Consider the following 26,179-nt stretch of genomic DNA (forward strand, 5'->3'; position numbering starts at 1 on the left):
TGAAATCTGTATTAGGATGAATGCCCCTAACTATAAAACTACTAACCTTATGAATTGAAGATTTTCGAAGGCAAAGAAGTAAACATCATCCCTATCTGAAATAATTAGATTTATCCAGGTTTTTATGTTCTGCACATTTTGCAAAATTTACTTTCCTGCACAGTCCTCTTTTTACTTTTTCTCTATGATGATACTTTATATTGATGCATTGTTTTAAATATGACCACAGTACTACTCACCCACATACCACCCCATTCTGCTCAACAGTCTGTTTTACACTGAAGACAGAGTTGAGACATAAGTTCTGGTGCAGATGTGTAAACATTTCCAGCACCACACTCAGGTATCAGTGGACACCCAAGGGTACAGGTAATCGCAGGGACGCTGATGAAAAATAAATTAATGTAGAACTAACTGAGAGGTCAGCTGATGCAGCCCAAGATCGCAAATGAAAACTGCATCTTAATTGTACCGGTGATTCATGAGGGCCACGCAGCCATAATGGAAAGTGACATGGCTGTTTTAAAAACCTTGAACATTACTTCTTTTTAGGGCAACCATTCCATACCTTCCAAGTGCCTATATCTAGAAGCTCAGATGAAGTTAAATCAAACCCAACCCCTTTAGGATAAATATTTATTTGTTAGGCAAAATTAGTATTCAACATGAGGCATTTTGAATAAATTTATAACAGTCATCGCAGAAGCCAAATTACAGAAAGGTATATTGAAAAGCACGAATAAATTTAAAATTCAAAAAGGCAATTGTTGTGCAGACCCATTGTTCTTTCCTGCCACCACATCTTTCTAGTTTTTTTTGGGTCACAAAATCTGAATTGAGAAGCCAACATTTCTTAGAAGTTTCATATCAGTAACCAAAACTTTAACATTGCTATAAATGTGACAATTTATCAAAAATACTCAAGATTAAAATTAGACTAAATTTAAATGTGTTAAAATCATTTTTGCTGGAGTCAGATTTTGCTCAGGTTTAATGTGTGTTCAATCCAGGCAGAATTAGATTTTGTGTATCAACTACAGATTTGTTTAGCTCAGACAGCAGCACCTAATACATGTTTCATTATAACTGTGCCATGGTATTTATCATTAGCTTTTTATTGCAAATTCCAGTCACAATCTTCTAAAAGAACAAATCATCTCTGATGTGAACAGCATGTACTATTCCTTACGTGAGGCTTATAAAGACTGGGTATATTACATACAGTACACCAAATAACCCTGCAGATTTCCCAAAAATAGACTGCCTTGAACAATTAATACCTGGTATTTGTTGATGTCAAGATGTCGCACTAACAACTACAATGCCCAGGCAGCAACTGGTCTTGTATTACTTCACGGCACTGAAACTGTCTGTGTGCGTGCTCTCAAAATTGTGCAACTGCTTTAAAACATCACTTGTAGTCCATGTTGTTTGCCATTCTGGTAACATGATCTTCAACCAATATGGGAAGAAAGATATTTTGCATTCAAGCTAAGCAGTACTAAACATCAGTAATTCTAGCTGTTGGTCTGACAGAAGACTTTTTTTTCCTTTGTGCTGATATACTTCTGCAACCTGAAATAAAACCTGAATATCTCCTCAGTAATTTGTTGAATTAGTAACCCTATAACCATCATAATAATCATTCACTGTAAAAAACACAGCAGTGCAACAGTTGGGACCTAAAAAGCTTTGCAGGATTTCTGCCACTATTAGTGCCTAATTGCTTAAAAATAAGCAAATTACTTTACACATCTTAACAGTATATTGGAAAACAGTCACATCCAGTAATCTGCCCCAATGCAGGGTCAGTGAGGTTTAGCAAGAGAAAGCAAAAATAATAGGTATTAAATTGTCATGGAAAACAAAAAAAAAGCACAAAGATCGCATGTGTAACCAAAAGGTACTTACTGTCTGCACAGAGACAGGCTGTGCTATTAAACTCAACTACAGATTAACAGAGATTTCAACTAAATAATGGTGCCGTTGAAATAAAATATCTTAATGCAATGGGCAAATGTAAAGAACTTCCAATAATATTTTTCCTGCCACATCATTTCAGTAATCAGGCAGAAGTTCATGATTAAAGTTTCCATGAAACTCAAAATCATAATGTGCTTTAAAAAAAGGAAAAACCGAGGTTGACGATATCTAGTCACTAGCACAGTGCATCAGTGTTACTTGAGAAAAGCTAGAATTTGCAGCAAACTTGAGTAGCTCACACTCTGATCGTGTAGCGTGCAGTGGCAAGAATTGCCAGTAGATTTCATGGGCAGTTGTTCTGTGTAACAGCTATTCTTTTTATATACCAGGTTGCCTTCAGATAGGGAACCAAAAGCTGAAGAAACTGGTTTAGCTCCATTCGTAAATGTTTGATGCTCAAATTGTGAGCTTGTCCCATGGGGCTTTGCTGAACCAGTGTTTCCCAGCTGCTCTATGAGATACCCAGCCACAGCAGGGTGCCATTCCGACAATGCAGTCAATATCAGGTCAAACTGACCCATCTCGTGTGTTCCAGACTTTGTAAAGATACAAAGCAATAATGCATTATTGGTCTGCACAGGAGATAAGTACTGAGGTTTGTGCCATTTCCTTAGGCTGTCCATCATGGTTTAGAGAAACCGCACGTTGGCCTCTGCAGATGAAAGAAACAAAAAGAGAATCAATAGTACAGATACACACATTGATCAACCAGCATTATAGAGTCATAGAGATGTACAGCACGGAAACAGACCATTCGGTCCAACTTGTCCATGCCAACCAGATATCTAGTTCTACCTGCCAGCACCCAGCCCATATTCCTCCAAACTCTCCCTATTCATATACCCATCCAGATAATTGTACAGTCTCCAGGCTACCACTTCATCTGGCAACCCATTCCACACATGCACCACCCTCTGTGTGAAAATGTTGCCCTTTAGGTCTCTCTTATATCTTTCCCTTCTCACGCTAAACCTATGCCCTTGAGTTCTGGACATCCCCCACCCTAGGGAAAAGACCTCGTCTATTTACCCTATCCAAGCCCCTCATGATTTTATAAACCTATAAGGTCATCCCTCAGCCTCCAACGTCCCAGGGAAAACAGCCCTAGCCTATTCAATCTCTCCCTACAGCTCAAATCCTCCAACCCTGGCAACATCCTTGTTAATTTTTTCTGAACCCTTTCAAAGATTACACTAACGCCAAGACTTTCCTGGGAACATGCACACTATGATGGCACATCTACTAACAACCCTTCTGTATTCAGACTGAAGTGAAGTATTGAGAATAGTGCATTTACTTTGTATGCAAATCATTCACCAAGATGGTGAAAACAGACCAACATGACATGGACACTACAAGACTACATTTGTGAAATTAAAATCTTCTCATTAACTTTTAAATTGGCCGCAACAAGATTGACAGGCATACATTCTGTCTCCATGTGAAGCACGCATAATAAATGATAAAATCATACAATCTCTGCAGTGCGTAAAGAGGCCACTTGGCCCATTAAGTCTGCACCACCCTTCCGAAGAGCATGCCATTCAGATCCCTATCCTAACCCTGCAACCCCGAATTTCCCACGGCCAATCTATCTAACCTGTGTGAGGCAACCAGAGCACCCAGAGGAAACCAATGCAGACACCAGGAGAACATGCAAACTCCACACAGTCACCCAAGACTGGAATTGAGCCTGGTTCTTTCACACTGTGAGGCGACAATGCCAACCACTGAGCCAACACATGGGCTCCTGCCTTTGATTTCCTATTCTTCTTTCTTAAATAGCTAAACTAATGGCACTGTTGGAAGCAAAGTAGTATAGGCAGAAAATAATAACAAAGAAAGTTGACAGGAAGTGCTACAGATACAACGTTGTTAATATATGGGGGCTACTTTTGTAAGCTTACCCCAAGGAAAGTTGATTTTTTTTTAAAGCCCAATGATTAAAGACGAAAGACCTATTTTATGGGATTCCTGCTTCCTTCAATTTGCTTATAGATTTGTTGGATTTCAGGGAGTGTGGGCGTGGCATGAGGTGAATGAATAGAGTTGAGACAAACTGGGAGATGGACCTGGCCTTGTTTCCTGGGGACAACAGTGCCCAATGAAACCTCATGTCACAGCTTTCCCACTAACCAGAAGGTCTTCAGGGTCCTATGTGTAAGCCAAAGACTGGAAGCTGTTTTTTTTAATGTTGAGCAAACACACTAGGTGTGTTTTGTGGAAATTTTGTGGCCTCAATTTTTTTTTAAGATCAGATTACTTACAGTGTGGAAACAGGCCCTTCGGCCCAACAAGTCCACACCGACCCGCCGAAGCGCAACCCACCCAGACCCATTCCTTTACTCTTACCCCGTCACCTAACACTATGGGCAATTTAGCATGGCCAATTCACCTAACCTGCACATTTTTGGATTGTGGGAGGAAACCACGCAGACACGGGGAGAATGTGCAAACTCCATACAGTCAGTCGCCTGAGGCGGGAATTGAACCCGGGTCTCTGGCACTGTGAGGCAGCAGTGCTAACCACTGTGCCACCCTGCCATTCCTACTGCTCACCATTTTTTCCAGGCTGTGATGGGTGGTGGGCTGTGGCCTGGCACATGTTTCAAATGGCAATACCTTTGCTATTTAAATGCTTGCTCCAAATACAACTGCCCCTTAGGTTACTATTTTCACTGGGGTGGGTTCCTGAAGACTGAGAAGCAAATCAGGTAGGCCAGTTTATGAACACTGGCAGAAAACAGATATTTCAACAAATGAGTTGAAATATTCTTGTGAACATTAATTGTCATAATTAGTTTGAAATGTTAAAGATGCCATTAATGCAGTAACATGGCCCTCCATTCAGCCTTTTTTGTTGATAAGTTGTGACACTCCTATAATGTAGAGGGAATGTTTATGCAGTTGTAAATTGTTAGCCCTGCTTGTTGAAAAATTTCAGTGCTTTTAACTTTATCTTTCTTTGGAATTTATTTTAAAAGCATGTTTATTACCTTTTTCTAGTGGTCCAATGTCCACTCTTGTCTCTCTCTTTCATATATCCAAAAAAACCGCTAGAGCTTTCTTTTATAATACTAGCTAGTTTAATGTTATATTTCATCCTTGTTGCCTCTGGTTTCCCACTAACCTTCACCACATTGTTTGCTTTTGCTCTGTCAACCATGAACACAGCACTGATCCCTGTGGAACCCTGTGTCATGCACTGCTGACCTGAAAAGAACCCGTTACCTCCACTCGCTGTTTCCTGCTGATGTGCAAATTCTCTATTCATTCTAACATGATATCCAACAACATGGGCTCTTATCTTATGACTTAATCTGTTGTAAGGTACCCTGTTGAATGCCTTCCAGAAGTGCAAATACCACACTGGTTCCCCTCTATCTGGTCTGTTTGGGACTTCTTTGAAAAATTGTAATAATTTAGTCAATGATTTCCCTTTCATGAATCTGTGCTGACCCTGCTTAATTAGATTATGATTGCCCAAACGTTATGCTATTACTTCCTTAATAATTAATTCTAGTACTTTTCCAACAATCCTGACTCTTTTTCTATAAAATGGCAATACTTTATTAGTCACCTCACCTATGTGCATTCTCCATTGCTGCAACTTCTGCCAGGGCAGCTAAACTGAAGAATGCTGGGATTGCAGATGTTGTTTGTACTTCTGGAGAAATGCTACATGCCTGTTGAGTTTCTGAATGACTATAGTTGACTCCACCAACAGAAATGTCTGTCTTTAATGGCTGTTTTTTCTTTTCCTGTTTACAATGTATCTTCTCCTTTGTCAGCTCTGCAGAAAGTGAAATGCAATTAGGAAATGGGGAACTTTAAAAGAAAGGAAAACCAAAAACTGTAGACTCACTTCAAAAGTGAATTACCTTCATTGCTTTAGTCAGTCATTTCTATATATCCATTTTTGACAGAGGAATGTTGACTAACCTGGACGTCTCTCATTATTGTATAACCCGCCAATTGCGAAAACACATGCAATGTTTGGTCTGTTCATGACCTGTTTTTGTAGGCAACTATCTCACTTCTCATGATTCCCTGTTCACAAGAGATCAGGAAACCACATACAGCAAAAAAACATACACTTTACTCTAAGATGGAGAAATAACTACCATCAAAAAAAAGGTGCAACACTGTCTTAGAGTTTCTAAGTATGGTCACAGAATAGTACACCAACACCGCAGCCCATTAAAAACAAATCCAAAATAATCACAGATGCTAGAAAATCATCAGAAGAGTTCTGAGGAAGAGTAAACAGACTCTCAATGTGAACTCTGATTTCTCTCTACAGATGCTGCCAGACCTGCTGAACTTTCCAGCAATTTCTATTTTTGTCTGCATACTTTCCTGGAGCTGGGACAGTTTTCCCCGCCCCCTGAACACCTTTGAGGATGAAGAACCTCTTGATGTTCCCTTTTACTGTTTCCCACCAGTCCGCTGGGGACTCAGAGGGCCTTCACAGTTCTCCAACCTGCGAAGTCCCTCTTGAGCTCCTCAATGTTTCTTGGGGTCAGCAGCTTTGTGTTCAGCTTCCACGTTCCCTTACCCGCCCGCTGCTCATCCTGTAGGTGACAGTCGGCCAGCAGGAGGCAGTGGTCAGAGAAGAACACTGGCTTGACGTCAGTGGATCTGACCGAGAGCGTTTCGGACACAAACAGGTAATCTATCCTTGAGCGGATAGATCCGTCTGCCCATGACCACGCTGCGCTCCGTCTGCAGGTGTGTTTCCCCCCCCCCGCCCCCCCCCCGGATTGTCCATCTGCATTGATGATACAGTTGAAGTCTCTGGCCAGAATGACCGGCCTGGACGTAGCCAGCAACTGTGGAAGCTGCTACAGGACGGCTAACAGTTCACTCTTACCCACTGGGGGGTGCACATTAATCAGTCCCGGGAGCATTCTTGTACATGACGTCAGTGACGAGGAGGCCACCTTCTCCTTAACCTCTGAGATGGTGAAGTTGCCTCATCTCAACAGGATGCCAGCCAGCGCAAGTGCAAGATTTCTTTTTTTATATTGGATGGCAGGGTTGAGCAGAACTTGCTCCTGCTGCAGACATTGGGGGTTGATGTCATGGAGGACCTCAAGGAGGTGAAGGGCCAGCAAGCCTCGCTCTTTGCCTCGGAGGCCTCCAAAATAATCTTCCAGTCCAGGGTCTGCTCGGTGGAGCAGGACGAGATGTGCTCACGTTTCTTCTTCCAGAAGGTGCACAAAGAGAGCTCCGTGCTCAGCAGCCTGAAGGAAGATGGCTCGATAACATCATCTCAGGCTCACGTCATGAGGATCAGCAAATCCTTATATGCTAGTCTGTATGACGCGAAGCCAACTGACAGCACGGACTCCCAGTCGTTCCTGTCCTCTATCACGGGAGAGGCTGGACCAGCCGCTATCTCTGACGGGCTGACCAAGGCCTTCCAGTCCTTCGAAAAGAATAAAACTCCCGGAAGCGACGGCTTACCGACCAAGCTCTATTCTGCTCTGTGGGACTTGATTGGCCAGGACCTGCTGGAGGTATATGTCAGTATGCTTCTGGCAGGTAGCATGAGTGAATCCATGAGGAAAGGCATCATCACCCTCATCTACAAGCTGAAGAGGGAGAGGGAGGAACTCAGAAATTGGAGACCAATCTCACTATTGAATGCGGATTACAAAATTTTGACAAAGGTAATCGCCAAACGGGTCAGGTCTGCGCTGGGGTCAGTGATTCACCCTGACCAAACCTGTGCTGCACCGGGCAGGAAGATCACAGAGAGTCTCGCCCTCCTCAGGGATACGATCGCCTGCGTGCAGGAGAGGGTTGGACACCTGCCTCATCAGCCTGGACCAGGAGAAAGCCTTTGACAGGATATTTCACACGTATATATGAGAGATATTCTCTCCAAAATGGGCCTTGGGGAAGGAATCTGCAATTGGATCAGACTGCTCTATGCCAACATTGTCAGTGCAATCTCAATCAATGGGTGGGAATCAGATAGCTTCCCAGTCAGATCTGGAGTCAGGCAGGGCTGCCCCCCCTCTCCTGCCTTGTTTGTGTGCTGCATAGAGCCATTTGCCGAGTCCATCAGGAAGGATGCGAGCCTGAGAGGGGTGACTATTCCTGGCAGCAGGGGCCTGCAGGCTAAGGCCTCCCTGTACACGGATGATGTCACCGTTTTCTGCTTGGATCCACTGTCCGTGTGCAGACTCATGTGCATATGTGACCTATTCGAACGGGTCTCGGGGGCCAAGGTAAACTGAGGCAAGAGCGAGGCCATGCTCTTCGGGAACTGGGCCGACCAATCCTTGATCCCCTTCACCGTCAGGACCAACCACCTGAAGGTGCTGGGTATTTGGTTCGGGGTGGTGTGTGCGCCAAGTCTTGGGAGGAGCGTATCAGCAAAATGGGGCAGAAACTGGGCAGATGGAAGCTACGGTCGCTCTCCATCACGAGTAAAAAATCTAGTCATCAGGTGTGAGGCACTGTCAGTGTTGTTATATGTGGCACAGGTCTGGCCTATTCCCAGAACCTGTGCTGTCGTAGTCACCCAGGCCGTCTTCCATTTTATATGGAGATCAAAGAGGACCGGGTCCGAAGGGACTCGAAGTATAAAGATCTGGGCAAGGGGGGTACAAACACACCCAATGCCACCCTCACCCTGATGACCACCTTTGTGTGTGGCTGCATCAAGCTGTGCGTGGATCCCCGGCACACAAACACCATGTGTCACTACGTACTGAGGTTCTGCCTGTCCCTGGTGTTGCAAAGGATGGGCCTGGCCTTGCTGCCGCAGAACGCTCTGAGTAGTTGGACCGTTCCGTATCACCTGTCCTTCGTGGAGAAATTTAATGAACAAAAACACCTTTGACCACAAGTCCATCCGGAAGTGGTCAGCACATAGTGCCCTTGAGACCCTTCGGGAAAAGGAGATGGCGGATCTTGTTGAGTGGTTCCCTGAGCAGACTGTCAAAGCCACTTGGCAGAATGCCTCATTGCCAGAACTTTCCAACAAGCACCAAGACATGGCTTGGCTGGTGGTGAGAAGGGCTGTGCCTATGAGATCCTTTATGCACGCCCGGACTCTGCCGCACTGCACGTTGCCCTTGAAGTGGCTGCGGAGGGGACGAGACTGTCACATACCTCCTTCTGGAATGTGCCTATGCAAAGGACGTCTGGAGAGGAATGCAGTGGTGTTTGTCGAGGTTTGTCCCAAGCAGCTCCATGACGTGGGACTTCGTGCTCTACGGTCTGTTCCCCGGGACGCACACTGAGACGAACATCAACTGTGCCTGGAGGATCATCAACTCGGTCAACGATGCTCTCTGGATGGTCCGAAAGCTGGTGATCTTCCAGCTGAAGGAGCTGACCCCGACTGAGTGTTGCAGACTGGCACATTCCAAGGTCCAGGACTCGCTGAAGCCTGGGGCAGCTGCCGCCAAGGCGTGGTGGGGAAAGACCACCATGTAACATCTGCCTGCCTAGGAAGAACAGGGGGCCCACGCAGTGAGTGGGCTCTGAAGTGTCCGCTAAATATATGGATAGTAAACATACAGACCTGTATATACGAATGATTAATTCCGATCTCTGTATGTAAAGAAATGCAAGGTGTGCCTATGAATGGCATGACTAATTGTACAGATCATCAAAATATGTTATGAGTAAAGTATATTTTTGAAATATACATTGTTGATTGTTGTCATAATGTATGGCTTCCTTACATTTATTATCCAAGCAAATTTTTGAATGCATTTTGTATATATTTGGATTTGTGTACAGTTCCAAATTGGCTTCTGCTCCTTTTTTATCTCACCCCCTTTGAAGTTGTGACTTTATTTGATCAAATGCATTGCACATTTTGGGAACCTCTAAATATCTCCTGTATTAATTCTGAACTTCTGTCAAACTACAGATTCGACATGTGGATCATGCACCGTATTCATTTTCTCTTGTTTTGTGAAAGGTTTGCCCTCTTGTATGTCTGAGAATCTGGGACAAGGTATGGCTTGAAAGAGTTATTCTAACCGAGTTTCCAAACATGAGCTCTGATCGTTATGGCACATCCATATCCAAAAGGAGAACATAGTAACATACGCTATACTTTATAATGAGTGCTTTGAGAATGTGAACTCATTGACTGAGATGGCTGGTTCTGGGATAATGTGATGAGGTGGTTATTTGGTTTATACTCCATTTAGCACATATGATCTTGAAAAAGTCTGCCTTTTTCAATGTAGCTCATTGTCAGATATGATCTCTCCAGGTGTACCGAACAGTGTGAATACTTGCACTCGTTGTGTCCACAATGGACATGCTTGAAACGTCCTTTAACTGACAGGCAATTAGAATTTTAAAAAATAGCTGGCAATGAGGAGAACATTATTAACCATGGTGAAAAGTCAATTTTGGGCTGAAAGTTCCTCCCCTTTGAAACTTCATTGTGGTCAGTCATGTATTTGTTTCTACTTTTGCAGGTTTCTGGCCCATTCCCTGTTGTTGCTGCTACAATGATATGTATAGTTTTTCAGTGGTCATTGCCTTAGGGTACCCTCTGGTTGTATCTTTGGAAGCAAATTTCTTGCATTGGCAAACCCAGTGTCTTTTTGCACTTTCCACACTGCCCAACTATAATGGTTTCATTTTCTTTTTCTCCCATCCTTTAGTAATGTTGCGACTTTCCTTTTTCTCCAAGAGGTCTTTTTGGAAAGGTCCGATAGATGTTGAAGTTTTAACCAACTCTATTATCCACTCAAGACAGTTCAGCCTCTGAACAATCACAGACCTTGCTCTTATCAGTGCATCCACTGATAAAATGGTCAATTGATTATTGTGCCTTTAATTTACCATCTCAATGTACAACTGGTTGTAGTATAAACAGAAAAACATTTATTTTGAACTAAGTCCCCATTCACCTATTTACCTCAAGCCCAATCTCTAGGAGTATCATTTTCCACTTTTACAAGTAGATGCCCATGTGGTCATGTGTATCAGAAATAGTGCTGAGGTGATCATGCCCCGCAGTGTGCAATAACATGTGGAAATTGCAAACTACTTTCTGATTTACTGTGATCTTCCACAAGCTTTGCTTCACCAGTAGCTCACTAACAGAAGTGACATTTGAGCATATGAAAGAAATGAATTTGCATTTGCTCACCCACTACTTAACTATTAAACATGCTAGAGAAAGGTAGGGCTTTGCACATTCAGATGTAAGTGGATTGTTAATGATGTGCTAAGCTTTAATTACTGTTGAACAAACTGAAAGTGTAGGTTCACAATATGTAGTTCCAATTTTTAATATTTGGATATCATGAAGGACCCTCCTCCTCAAACTCTCCCCTCTCGTGGGTGTGGCGATCCTCAGGTTAAACCTCCATCAGTCAACTTTCACTAACGAGAGAGCAGCTCAATAGTTCAGTAGGACAATGGAGATTTTACCTTCACTGTTGGAGAATTTAAAAATAAATCTTTGAACTTTTCTTTTGTCATCTCTTTCTCAATGTTAATGATTTTTATACTGAATTAAATTTTCTAATTTATATTTCCTGGCTTGTAGTCTGCTCGTCTCAGGAAAGATTTTTCAATCCGACTGGTCTGTTTTGGTTACCTTACTCATTAACCCCCAGATCCCTTGTAGAGGGCTTGGCACTGGAAATGGTATCTAAGTAAGGGAACTGTCACTCAAAAACTCTCAAAGTGAATGGTAAACTACATTCCTATATAACTGATCACAAAATCTGACCATTTTCCACTTACCCCCTGCAGGTGATAAGCGGCCATCAGCTGTTCGGATTAAGTGTGTTATTTTTGTTTTTCTCGCCTTGCGCTTTTGGCTGCCAACAAGAGGTTCTTGTGTAACAGCTGACAGTGGGCTGCTTGGAACCAATGCAGTATGGTCTGCTTTCTCTGCATGTTCCTCAGTGTTTGAATCTGGTGGTGCTATGGCTGAAATGTAAGAAACAATTAAGTCAAAATTCACCATTCTAATAGTATCCATTCACAAAGTAAGACTCTGCAGTTAGCTTGCTTGCAGAATACTGCTGTTACTTATTGACCCAGCTTCCCGTTCCCAGATACGCATACAGTGGTTATGTTTCTTTCATTGATGCAAGTCTGTCACTTGCTATTTGTTTATAGAGCACTTTGCACCACTATTCTATATCACTAATACATTTTACTTGGTGCACAATTTAACCCCCCCAGAGGTGGTGAGAAAATATTTAAACAAATTAGCCAATGATGAGACACTCACCCTTTTCTTACCACCTCATTGATCAATCTCTGGGCAACCCTCTCAGCCTACTACTAACTCTATCCTGTAGAAGAAAACAGAACTTACCTTTCCATTGCTGGATTTCAGAGGAGCAGATTTCAACCAATGGTTTTTGGGACTCAGAAGCTGCCAGTCTCTGTTTGATTGGCAGCTTCTACTGTCCTAGGACACCATTATCAAGGCTTGTGATAGGCTCATAAACATGGTTATGCTTTGCATCCTCTTAACAAGCTGTGGCACATGATGAGTCATGTTTATTGAAGGTGGAGATGGAGAGTTAATTAAAAATGGGAAATTTGCACCCTTAATGTCTACAGTTGAATAAATGGCTTGATCTAAAAAAAGGTACACTTGAAATTGATGTTAAAAGAAAATTCAGTTATTTCAAGCAAAACCCTATTATTCAATTCAATCACTATAAAATATTGATATCAGGAACTTATAGACCTTTCTCTCCCCCCTAGCTTCCAGCCAATAGTTAATCCTTCTAACCCGAATACAGAAGTAAAGGATTATTGCAGCCCTGAAAAGTATAAAATGAAACAGGAAGCCATAGATAGTCTGTACAACAGTGACATAATGGATGACAGAATGCACGTAACTAGCTGCATGGTTAGAACGTGCCTTAATCTTAGCACTTCCAGCATTTAAAGACAAATACACATCATATTGGCTCTAAGAACTTAATGTAATACATCATGTTTGAAGTACATTCCAAATTTCACCAAGAGATAGGGAGAAATGTGATCACTTTTATACTTCAGACTTTACTTGGTCACTGCAACTGAGATGCTGAATGATTGAACAGAGCATGGTTCAAAGATTTGCCATGATGTTTTATGATTAATTAATTGTGTCTTTCTGGATTAATTAGAATATTAGAAATGTTTAAATGATCATTGTTGTGAATTACTGAAGATGCAAGATTGGAGTCTTTTAAAAATGCCATATCTGTTTTTGTAGTAAAGGCTGCATATTTACATTCTAGCCATAACATGGAAATCAAAGGATCTTAGGTAGCAAATGTTTTATTATTAGCTCACTGAAAGTGGAGAAAACTCAGATTAAGTTTCAACATAATTTTATCTCGTCTGGTCTATTTTATTCACACAGGGGAGGTATTATAATCCCTATTTGCAATACCTAGACACTTAACAAGGTCTATTAATGTTAAAAGTGTTTTACTGTAAGAATATCACTGCAGTAATCCATTTACTAGCCTTTACACTTGGAAGTTAGTTTAAACTCTTTCACACTTAGTTAAATTTATGATTATGGCAATCTAAAGAGATTAACTGGATATCATTACCATGGATTTAATTATATTCCAACAAGTTACCATGCCACAATATTCAACCCAACAGTCTCATTGGGGCACTTCGGCCATTATGTACAAATTTACATGCACGCGTGACATCCTCTGGGAACAATTAAGGCGTTTTATGTGCTGATTTCCATCCATGCTTCACAATGTGAACATCTGCAGTTATAGCACTTACACAGAAGCTAGGTCATACCGGAACAATGAAAGAGTTTAAGAACTGAGGCCACCTCTTCCCTTACCTCACTCTACATCAAAAAACATCAGTTCCACCATGGAGCAAAAATGAACCATTATTAGTACCTTTATCAGTTAAATGATGTGTCCCCTTTTGGTGTTTACACTTGCTGACTATTTTCTGAGATGGAGATGATCCTAAAAAAATATAAATAAAAAATACATAAAAAAGAAAATGCTGGTTTTCACCAAACGGGTTCCTAATTCCAACAGAATAATGGTAATTCCACAATCTGTTCTTGCAAATGGAAAATTAAAATACAGCTATGCCTCAGACAATTTAACCCAATGCTTCCGTGTTGGCACACTGGTCACTTTCAGAGGACAGTATAACTGAAGGAAATGGGGGAGATAATAATGACAGCAGTAATAGCTGCTGTAAGGTGTAGATATACTAATTTACTTAACGTTGAATATGTCTCAAGAAAGGCAAAAATCAAGTGCTCTGACTACATCAACTGCCACAGAAAAAAATCTGGCACTATCTGTACCTAAGTACTAAATTCAAATACATTCTTGTTCCTGTGTGGTCAAAGACAAAAATCAATCTTGTACAATGTTGCATTCCAAATGTTCAACAGAAGAAAAGTCTGTTAAGTTCTCCTACCTGAACTTTCAAAATGCGTAATTAGTCACAAAGTGTTGAGAACAAAATTGTTCATCACTGGACAAATGACGAACAATTCATTCAGAACAATAACAGGTCACTCCATTAGATAGTCACATAAAAGAAAACACTTTTATATCAGTTATGAGGTGGCTAATACTTGCCATTTGAAAGAAACACTATGCACTAGCAAATTGAAGGAAAATAGAGCTTATTGATTTTGAATCGGATTTCAAGCTGCCACAAATTCAGGTTTATTGCATTTTGTCAGCACATACATGGACACAAATGTTGGTTTTGACCTTACAAGAAATTTACTAATTGTGCTTGGGTATTTCTAATGCTGTGTTCAGAATGTATCTTGTTTCACTCTCACCCCTCCTTCCCCGTAGCTAGTTGACATCGTAAATTATTGTCAACCCTCTAGTTCCATACTTCTTCCCTTCAAAACTATAATCATCAAATACCTCCTCCAATAATCTCACTCTCTGTTCTTGAAGTCTTTTGCTTCATCTTTAACTTCAGTTCACTTGAATGTATTGCCAACCTTATCTTTACCAAAAAGTCATGTTTGAAATTCTCCAATTAGATTTCTGTTGTAGTCATAGTACAGAAACAACACAAATCAATGTCAAATATAATATCTCTATAACTTTGAAGATAGTGCGACAAGATCCCATCTCATTCTCACCAACTTCTTTGTGCACAGTCATCCAAAACACACTCCTTCAAAACCTTTACTTCATTGAATGACAGTGTTTTTTTTGTTACACCCTTACCCTATCGTATCAAAGTCAGAATATCTTCAGCAGTGGCTTTGATTCTATTCTTCTGGAGACAGGTTCCTAATTCTATGCTTTTCCTCTCAAACACATTGGCACATTAACTTCCACATGTTTGGGGCTAACTTCCATATAGTTATCACACCTACCTTTGGCTTTCCACTCCCCCTCAATCCCAAACTGCTTGTGTTATCAGATCCTGTTTCCATTTCTGTTGAATACCAGGAAGTCTCAAGGATCACCTGTGTCTAATCGACCTGTTGAGAGATGTTATTGCACACCTCTGGAACAGGTGGGACTTGAACCCATCTCCAGGTTCTGAGGTAAGGTCACTACAAACGTGCCACAAGAGCCCTAAGCCATAACTTGTTTCGCTTTCTTTTTACAGAGAACAAGAAGAGCTTGCATATAGAACTGGACACATTTTTATACCACCAAATCACTCTTGATTTTTTCTAATTGAATAATTTACCTGCAAAGCCTATAAAGGGCAATGCAAAGCATTAGAGATGAGGGGGCAGTAGGGAGAGGGGAAGGGGCTAAACCAAAATGGAGTTGGAGGTGAAGCCATCAGCTTTGACTCACATTTCGAATCCCAAACCCCTTTCACTAATTTTATCACCCTCCCTGAAAGTTTTTGATTCAGACTTGTTTGGGATCTCAGTATCCAAATCATATTGTTTGCTGATCTTCTGACCACATAATCTATCCATTACAAAGATTGTCTACTTTGACCTCCACATGTTCACCCACCTCCACTGCTGCCCCAGAAACCCCCGAGTCTTTATCATTATCACCATTTTTGACACAAGGATTCAATTTCTCTCCTGGGCAGCCTGTATATTTCACTCACAACTGTGCTGTTTTCCTCCTTTCCCAAACCTCACCCATCTCTTAAGCCCCAGTGTGAACAAGCATATCTTCTGTTTTTTAAAAGCTGTGCTTGAAATTCCCTATCAATATCCCTGCAACATCCTTTCCAAATTTAAAACCATGCCTTTTCGACTAAATCTTTGAACATCCCTGCTTATCTCTCTTTCTTTGGGTAGGCAAATATTTGTATCCAAGTACGTCAGTGTAGAACACATCGAGACTCTCCATGTTGAACAGTGCGAGGAGAAAACAACAACAAGTTGTTGTAGTTTTTCTTTGAAAAGGTGCAGTTTCCAGAAAATAACTGAAATGTCTAATTTTGGAATATATATGCACAAGCATAAATGTTCTGGAAGGTAGAAATCCGAAATAAAAATAAAATATGCTATAAATATGCAGCAAGTCAGGCTGCGTGGGTAGAGAGAGAACCAGTTTATTATTCAAGTTGATGACTTGCTAGTATCAACCTCAATTCGGATTCTTCCCCCACAGATGTTGCCTGACCCACTGAACGTTCCAAACATGTTATGTAAACAAGCAACTTGACATCAAAAGGGTTTCAGCCTTGAATAGATGGTACATTCACTTCTATACATTCAAAACTAAAATATATCTAGACTACTTTATACTCTCCAGTCCTACCTTTATCACTTTTTTGTTGCTCAGTGGATCCGCTCCTATTCTTTTTCTTTTTTCTTGTCACTGTTGTGTTCTTGCGGTCAAAGGTTACTGGACTGTACTGTGGAAGGCTGTTGAATTTCTTTGCAAACTCCTGCTCTAGATTCCCCAACCTAGAAAGAAGACAAGACAGTTCTCAAGTACATTACTACCACATACAAAAACAGAAATTGCTGGTAAAACTCAAAAACCGAGTTCTGCAGTAGGGTCACTGGACCGAAAATGTAATCGCTGATTTCTCTCCACAGATGCTGCCAGACCTGCTGAGGTTTTCCAGTAATTTGTTTTTGTTTCTTATTTCCAACATCTGCAGTTTTTTTGGTTTTACATTATTTTCATAGCCTTGATCGTCCACAGATTTTCAGGATTTCTTCTAGAGCTCCACATCAAACAAGATAAACTGTTTTTAGGAGGGAACAATCAGCACAGAGTGATTTTTGAAAACAGTGCACAGGAAATAGTGTGCAAAAGTTGGAAGTTTGGCGCAATAGGAATTCAGTGCAGCCGGAGGAAGGGGGTGTTTGCTACTTTTTGCGTCTGATGAAGTAGTTTGTGTAAGTTTCATAGAATCCCGACAGGGTAGAAACAGGTCATTTGGCCCAACAGGTCCACACCGACCCTCCGAAGGGTATCCCACCCAGACCTGTTCCCCTACTCTATTACTCTACATTTACCCATGATTAATGCACCTAACCTACATATCACTGTCATTATGGGCAACTTAGCATGGACAATTCATCTAATCTGCACATCTTTGGATTGTGGGAGGAAACCAGAGCATCTGGAGGAAACCCACACAGGCATGGCAAGAATGTGCAAACTCACACACAGACAGTTGCTCAAGGCTGAGATTGAACCAGGGTCTCTGGTCCTGTGAGGCAGCAGTGCTAACCATTGAACCACTGTGAAGTATTTAAAAACTTATATGTATAAATAATAAATATATAAATAATAGGGATTAGGATACGGCAGAACAGACTGTGTGCCTGGATAGTATTACACGAAAATTAGTGGATGCAGAGGTTAGATTTTAACACATATATAGTGGGTATTTCCATTTGGTTCTTTGGGGCTTAGAGTAACAGAGCTGGAGTATAGAGTGGAAAACTCAGACTTGGGAGCAGTATCTGGATAGTTTGCTCCAGACATTATTAAAGATTAAAGCAGCTCAAAGTGGCAGCTCATGAACCAGGGTTGGATAATAACTGTGCGTGATGCCGATGAATACCAGGAATGAATTAAAAAAAACACTTTGGCCAACTTTGTGGAAAGATGTGGGTTCATAAAGGATTTGGAATGATGATAGTGTATAATGTAAGACAATAAGATAACCAAGAGAGAAAAATAATGAATTTATAGCAAGTGTAATTGCTATCTGTGAGAAAAGCATAACATTTTTCAGAAGTATACCCAAAATGCAGATATGGCATGTCAGAGCAGAAGACTGTCCACAAAGGAGAGGAAAACAGTAAGTGCAATAGATACTTGTCGAGGGTTCATTATTACGGAGACAGATAATATATTTTGCAAGCCTGATCAAGAGTCCTCTATAGTATGTTTGCTGGTGCCAGGGTAAGTGATGTAGAAAACTATTTGAAAGGATAATGGAGGGAAATGGAAGGAATCAATCATTGTGATCCATATTGGGATCAACACAGAGAAAAGTAGGCACAAGTTCCTGTTTAGACACTACCAGGAACTAGGAGCTAAATTAAAGATCTGGATTATAATCTGGATCATTTTCTCTATCGAGTGCAAATTGGTGCAAACAAACTAGAGGGGTGAACGTGGCCAGAAAAGTACAATTCCATATCACTGATGCCAGAAATGAGACATAAAGGAACGGCTTTATTAGGATAGGTTCCAGCTAAGAGAGACTGGGATCAGTGTCCTTGGATGGATGAAACGAGTCATTTTTAAGGCAGGACTGGGAACTAAACATACCGGGTGCAGGGTCATTGGAAAGGTAAGGTACATTCAAGAAGTGAAGCAGCAGTGATTAAGAGCTTCTACAATGTGGGGATATGTCAGATATTCAGACAGTGGAAACTTTATGGGCAGAGTTAATCGAAAAAGATTTAAGAATATTGGAGGAGTTGTATATAGGTCCCTCCTGGTCACAGCTGTGAAGTGGTAGATTCCATAAATGTAGACATTAACCGAACCGCTGTATCAATAGTAGAATGACTATAATAGTTACTGGTTCATGTCAGAGGCATGCCTTACTAGATTCAATATGGAATTGTAAGCCAGATTTAGTTAATAGCACATAAACATCTACCTAATAATAATCATAATATTATTTAAGAAAAACCAAAAAGGTCCAATTGCTAATAAAAACAGCCATGGATGACTAAAAAGACAGGGAACAACAAAGAACAAAAGGAAAATAGGTACAAAAATGCAAAAAACAAAACAGCAAATGAAGGACAGTAAAGAAAGCAGCTAGGAAGGATTACAAATTGGGATTATGAAAATAAACCTATGAGGAATACCAAAGTCAACATAGTTTTACAATTATATTAAGAAAAAGTCAACTTTCAACAGGACTCTCTTTGTAAAATCACATCTTATAGTTGTGGATTTTCCTGCTCCTCAGATGCTGCCTGACCTGCTATGCTTTTCCAGCACCACTCTGATCTAGAATCTGGTTTCCAGCATCTGCAACCCTTGTTTTTACCTAGTAGTGGTTTACCAATGCCAGTGGATATGTATTAAAAGAATAGTGCTAATACTCAAAATGTAAGAGTTAGAAATGGAATGGTTATTGGCAGGAGTGAGAAACATAATAAAACCATAGGCAGAATTTTCTCATCAATAAATAAATGCTCAACTTTACTCAGTCAGAAGTCACACAACACCAGGTTAACGTCCAACAGGTTTATTTTAAGTCACAAACTTTCAGAGAACTGCTCCTTCATCAGGTGTCGTGTGACTTCTGACTTTATCCACCCCTAAGTCTAAAACCAGCACTTCCACATAAACATTGCTCAGTTATGGAAGGGAAAAAGAAACAGCTAGTGCAGCACTTTTCAAATTGATTTTGATGGCAAGATGATGTAAAAGAAATACCCTTGAACAGCAGACATTTCATTCATATGCTTACAATGTCTCATAATATGAGGCTGTCAGTCACAGGTAAAAGCATGCACCACAAAGAGAGTCATGGTGTCATAGATATCATCCTTATTTTCAAGGGCCATTGAAAATCACATATCAGTGTTAACTCTGTTTTATAATATGACAGCTTGCAAGTCAGACACAAAAGACTACTTGCCACACAAATCCATCAGCTAAAACTGAGTGAATGGGAGACAGGCTGGCAGGTTAAATCTCTAACATGAATGGAGGGAAGGCAGAGAAAGAAATTGATTACCTACCCGAGAGCAGAATCATCTTTCTGTTTTAACTTCTTCAACTTCTTGGTTCCACTAGTCCCAATATTTGAAAATGACCAATCTTCCTCCTTCCAACATCCCTCATGGTCAGACGAACCCCCTTTCCCTGAAGCTTTCTTACCTAAAAGCAACGCAAACACGTTCCTACATCATTCAGTTTAAAAAAAACAGAAATTGCATCTACATTCCACCATACCAAACCATCAGACTCTTTCAGGATCCAATTCTTATTCCCAACATTGATCTGACTCAGGCCCTTTCAAGATAACTTGTCCAAGGTTTACACTGTAAGTAACTGAATAATGTTATGAAACGGAGGTTTAAATTGCCATTACTGCAGTTTATTTGAGAATTCATTAGCAAACCTTTTAAGCCGTGCAATAAAAGAAAAAATATTAGCTACATTTTCTGCCTTGTACTTTTGAACTGCACAGATTCATTAGCCATGGTGTGAGATCTGCAGTTCTCCGTTTAGGAAGATCAATCAGTGCTGCAACAATTGACCGTGTTACACACAGCAACTGCCAGATCAGCCATATACACCAGAAACTGGGAGATAAAATGCTCCTACTCTGTGAATCCTGTCCCTTTCTCCCAGCTACAGAGGCGAGCATTAAAATCAGTATACCTTCACCTCCAGTGTGACTTCTTTGGTAGCTTCTGGATCACTGAGTTTAGCAGAGCTGACAGTTTAAATCTACATGGGATGCTCTGCATGTTTGAAGAGGGGCAGGGTCAGTAGCGTCAGTTCCACAAATGCCAGATTACAGTAAGTATTACTGGAGGGGAACAGTTAGATTTTAGATCCTACCTCTGCAATTTGAGGACAAATGTTACCTGGGAAATATCCTGAGTGGCTTTTACGAACCTCTTTAAAACTTTACTTGCCCACAGGATGGGAGTATGCCAATCAGTCAAGGCTAGTATCACCCAACCCCAACTGCACTGGAGATGGTCTGAATGAGTCATCATAAATGTTTGCAGTTTGTATGGTAAAGGGACCCCCACAGTGCTATTAGGGAAGGGTTTCCAGGATTTTGATCCATTGAGTAACAATATATTCGCAAATGACGTTATGGAGGTTTGTGAAATTATGACAGGCATGTATAGGGTGAATAGCCAAGTCTTTTTCCCAAAACTAGAGGGTTTACGTTCAAGGTGAGAGGGAAAAGATTTAGAAGGGACCAAAGGGGCAACTTTTTCATGCAGAGGAATGAGCTGCCAGAGGAAGTGGTGGAGGCTAGTACAATTACAGGACTTAAAAGGCATCTGGATGGGTACATGGATACAAAGGGTTTAGAAGGAGATGGGCCAAATGTTGGCAAATGGGACTAGATTAATTTAGAATATCTGGTCGGCATGGACGAGTTGGACCAAAGGTCTGTTTCCGTGTTTTCATCTCTATGACTAAGTTGATTTTGTGCGCAACTTGGAAGAGGAGAGAAATGAAAGGTGCTGATATTTGCATGTGGTGCTGTACTTGTTGTGTTGCTGATAGAGGCTTTGAAGTTGAAACAAAAACAGAGATTGCTAAAGAAATTCAGTAGGTCTGGCAGTATCTGTGGGAAGAAAGCAGAGTTAGCGTTTTGAGTCCAGTAACTCTTCATTAGAGGATTTTGATTTGGGTAGATGCTGTCAAAGGGGCCACGGTGAGTTGCTGGAATTCATCTTATAGCATTGGGGGAGAAGCCAACGGACGATGGACTAATCAAGCATGTTCTTGACATTACTGAGTTGGTGATGTGTTGATGGAGCTGCAATCCAAATGTTGAACAGTTAAGTAATTTATGATTGGTCATGTAGCTGACTACAAGGAAGTACAGACTGGCTGAGTAAACAGGGATGAAATGTGCCTATAATAGCTTTTGCTGGGGAATAACTGGCTAATAAACAATGTACAGCAATTGATCACACTAAGATGAGTGGCAGAGCAAAGTGTGCAGAGGACTGTGAAACTTTGCAGAGGGACATAGATACATTGAGTGAGTGGGCAAACATCTGACAGATGGAATCCAATGTTAGTAAATGCGAAGTCATACATTTTGTTAAGAGTAACAACAAAATAGATTATTACTTGAATGTTAAAGTTGCAGCATAGTGCTATGCAGAGGGACGAGAGTGTCCTTGTGCATGAATCACAGAGGGTTGGTCTCCAAGTATAAGTAATTAAGAAGGCAAATGGAATTTTGTCCTTCATTGCTAAGGGGATTGAGTTAATAGCAGAGAGGGGTATGTTGCAGCTGTACAAGGTGCTGGTGAGGCCATACCTGGAGTACTGTGTGCAGTGGTCGTTTACTAGACTGATTCTGGAGTTGAGAGGGTTAGCCTATCAGGAGAGGCTGTGTATTTGGGATTATATTCACTGAAATTCAGAAGAATGAGAGGTGATCTTACAGAAACATATAAAGTTATGAAGGAAATGGATAAGATAGAAATAGATGGGATATTTCTACTGGTAGGTGAGACTAGGACAAGGGGGTATGGCCTCAAAATTACAGGGAGCAGATTTAGGACTGATTTGAGAAGGAACTTCTTCTCAGTGAGTTGTTAATCTATGGACTTCCTTGCCCAGTGAAGTAGTGCTACTTCACTTTTAAAGCGAAGGTAGATTTTTGTTTGAAAAATAAAGGAATTAAGGGATACCGCGAGAGCGTGGGCAAGTGGACCTGAGTCCACAAAAAGATCAGCCATGATCTTATTGAATAGTGCAGCAGGCTCGAAAGGCTGGATTGCCTACTCCTGCTCCTAGTTCTTATGTATTGGGGAGGTCGCTGGGATTAAAACTTGATCAGTCCGCGGGTCTGATGCTCTTCATTCCACTTAAGGAAACAACCTGAGAAATAGCGAATGCATTAGGTGATAATTTTCCAGCATTCTCTAGACCCTGGAAGAGTTCCAATGGACTGGAGGGTAGCTAATGAAACCCCACTCTTTAAAAAAAGGAGAGAGAGAGAGAGAGAACAGGCAATTATAAGGCAGTAGCCTGACATCGGTGGTGGGGAAAATGCTGGATTCAATTATTAAGGATGTAATAACTGAGCATTTGGAAAGCGGTGATAGAATCAGTCCAAGTCAGTGTGGATTCACTAATGGGAAATCATGCTTGACAAATCTTTTGGAATTTTTTTGAGGATGTGTCCAGCAGAATGGACAAGGGTGAACCTGTAGATGTTGAGATCCAGACTTTCAAAAGGCTTTTGACAAGGTTCCACACAAGAGATGAGCGAGGAAAATTAAAGCTCATGGTAATGGAGGTAATGTACTGACATGGATAGAAAACTGGTTGACAGGCAGGAAGCAGAGTTGGAATAAATGGATCCTTTTCAGAGTGGCAGGCACTGACAAGAAATCGATGTTTCAGGCAAAAGCCCTTCATCAGGAATGAGGCTGGGTGCCTCGGGGGTGGGCGGTGCTGGGGAGAAGGTAGGAGAGGGGGGGGGGGGGGGGGGGGGTGGGGGGGGGGGGGGGGGGGGGGGGGGGGAGAGGGGGGGGCGGGAGAGGGGGGGGGGGAGAGGGGGGGGAGAGAGAGGGGGGGAGAGAGAGGGGGGGGAGAGAGGGGGATAAATGTGAGGTTCTCCAATTTGATCACAAAAACAGAAAGACAGAATATAATCTGAATGGTGGCAGTTTAATAAAAGGTGAGGTGCATAGAGACCTGGATGTCATGATGGAACAGTCACTGAAGGTTGGCATGCAGACCGATTCCTGGGATGATAGGATTGACATATGAAGAAAGACTGGATCAACTAGGCTTATTTAAGCTGGAATCCAGAACAATGAGGGGGGAACCTCATAGCAACATACACAATCCTGGTGGGACTGAACAGGCTAGATGTGGGAAGAATGTTCCCAATGTTGGGGAGGTGTAGAACTAGAGGTCACAGTGTAAGAATAAGGGGTGAGCCATTCAGGATTGAGATGAGGAAGAATTTCTTCACTCAGAATTGTGAACCTGTGGAATTCTCTCCCACAGAAAGCTGTTGAGGCCAGTTTGTTAGATATATTCAAACAGGAGCTGGACGTGACCCTTGTGGATAAAGGGATCAAGAGGTAAGTAGAGAAAGCAGGAACGGGATATTGAAATTGTATGATCAGTCATGATCATATTGAATGGTGGTGCAAGCTCAAAAGGGCCGAATAGCCTACTTCTGCACCTATTTTCTATGTTAACTGTCCGTGTATGAAGACATACAGGAACCAGTGAATATCCACACTTCATAGCTTCTAAACATTTCAGAAGGACTCCATTTTCCAGCTGTCCAACCAAAGTGGCTAACTGCAAGTTCCTTCACATTGTAAGGTTGCAACAGAAAATGCATGAGTTGGAGTGGAATCCAGTAATGTGGAAACAGACAATCATGTGTGTTCACAAGCTCATCTCTGCTTCACATATAACACCAAAGTTGCAAAAAATCAAAGAGTTGGCAGAGTGATGGAATGGTAGATGGAGAATAGAGTTTGTGGTAATTGTCCAGTAAACCCTTTAACATTTCTCATACATAGGTAAGATGATGAAAACATTTGTAATGCTGCCCTCTATTGGTCATTCTAATGGGTATAGCAACACAGTAATTTCTCCCGAAACAAGTCATGCAGTCACTGTAATTAACCTTCAGGGATAACCATCAACCAATGAAAACTTATATAACTTGGATACCAGAATATCACCTCATCAAACACTATTAAAAAGGCGTTTTTTAGACTGGTTTCAAAAGTCAGTCCACACAGCTTCTGGAAGCTCCAATATCATGGTCCACAGTAATTATGAAACACAGGAGAACAGCTCAGTTTTTTAAAACAGCTAAATTTCAGTGAGAAACAAAGGTAGTAAGAGGAGACCTTGGTAAAGGTTAGAGCTGAAAATCAGTACAACACATTGTACACGTATGGGCCTGCACTCACTGCAGTTTGAGACAAATGAGACACTCAGTGGTAAGCACTGCTGCCCCTCAGTGCCAGGGACCCAGGTTCAATTCCATCCTCGTGCAACTGTCTGTGTTGCATTTGCATATTCTCCCAGTGTCTGTGTGGGCTTGCTCCGAGTGCTCTGGTTTCCTTCTACAATCCAAAGATAGGCAGGTTAGGTGGATTGGCCATGCTAAATTGCCCATAGTGTTCAGGGATGTGCAGGCTAGGTGGATTAGTCACGGGAAATGCAAGGTTACAGGAATAGGATAGACAGTGGCCCTGGGTGACATGTTGTTTGGAGGGTTGGTGTGGACTCGATAGGCTGAATGGCCTGCTGCCACACTGCAGGGATTCTACGATCTATGATCATTGAGACAAATTAGATTCTCAGGAAGCTTGGCAGAATAGTTATTGGGAGACTCTTTGACTGTGGGAAGATCCAGGAACAGAGGGCATTAGCTCAGAGTTAGGGGTCACCCATTTAGGACAGAGATGAGGAGAAACATTTTTTCTTCCAGAGGATAGTGAATCTGTGGAACTTTTCTTAACAGTAGAAGGCTGATGAAGCTATATCATGAAATGCATAAAAGGGCCTGAGGCAGACATGTTTAATCAGTAAGGGAATCATGGGATGTGAGAAAAGACAGGACAATAGAGCTGAGGATTATCAGATCAGTCTTGATCTCACTGAAGAGTGGAACAGCTTGATGGGCTGAATGGCTTATTTCCGCTGCCACATTTTATGGCTTCACAGGAATTCCATGGAATGGAAGCAAGTGACTTAATATATACCAGAAATAGCAAATCAATCCCAGTCAATATTTAAAAACAAACCAGCATAGGATGGGCCCTCCTCTCAATTCGAGATGTTGATGGAAGAGATGGGAATGGAATTGGTAGGTGGAAACAGGATTTTGAGCAGGGACCGAAAATAGTTTTCCCAATACTTAATTACAGGAAATCTCTGCTCAATGAATACTGGATATTTATCAGGAACCTGATCATTTAGCAACTCCAGAGGAGACAAGAGATGTGACGAGGAGGTAGAATTAGCTGTCGGAGAAAACTAATGCTGTGCCTTCAAATGATGTCGCGGAGGGATACTTTGCAGATGAGAAATAGGACGTGTCAAGG

The 26,179-nt window shown here is 41.5% G+C and overlaps 1 protein-coding gene across 8 annotated transcripts in view; it reads right to left on the reverse strand.

The window, feature by feature from the left end:
• Nucleotides 1-885: 885 nt before the first annotated feature.
• The window catches only part of LOC132821100 (HMG box transcription factor BBX), a 199,203-nt gene continuing 173,909 nt past the window's right edge, over nucleotides 886-26,179 (reverse strand). For 7 of the 8 annotated variants that reach the window (XM_060833634.1, XM_060833632.1, XM_060833630.1 and 4 more), the window contains 6 exons: nucleotides 20,120-20,258; nucleotides 16,704-16,852; nucleotides 13,866-13,937; nucleotides 11,725-11,913; nucleotides 5,569-5,776; nucleotides 886-2,635 (listed from right to left, as the gene is read on the reverse strand). In XM_060833634.1, coding sequence (XP_060689617.1) covers nucleotides 2,548-2,635; nucleotides 5,569-5,776; nucleotides 11,725-11,913; nucleotides 13,866-13,937; nucleotides 16,704-16,852; nucleotides 20,120-20,258 — 845 coding nt within the window. In that variant the 3' untranslated portion in view covers nucleotides 886-2,547. The remainder of the gene's footprint in view (nucleotides 2,636-5,568; nucleotides 5,777-11,724; nucleotides 11,914-13,865; nucleotides 13,938-16,703; nucleotides 16,853-20,119; nucleotides 20,259-26,179) is intronic. The other variant, XM_060833636.1, reaches the window with a different exon arrangement.

The sequence above is a fragment of the Hemiscyllium ocellatum genome, chromosome 12, assembly GCF_020745735.1.
Source record: "Hemiscyllium ocellatum isolate sHemOce1 chromosome 12, sHemOce1.pat.X.cur, whole genome shotgun sequence".
NCBI lineage: Eukaryota > Metazoa > Chordata > Chondrichthyes > Orectolobiformes > Hemiscylliidae > Hemiscyllium > Hemiscyllium ocellatum.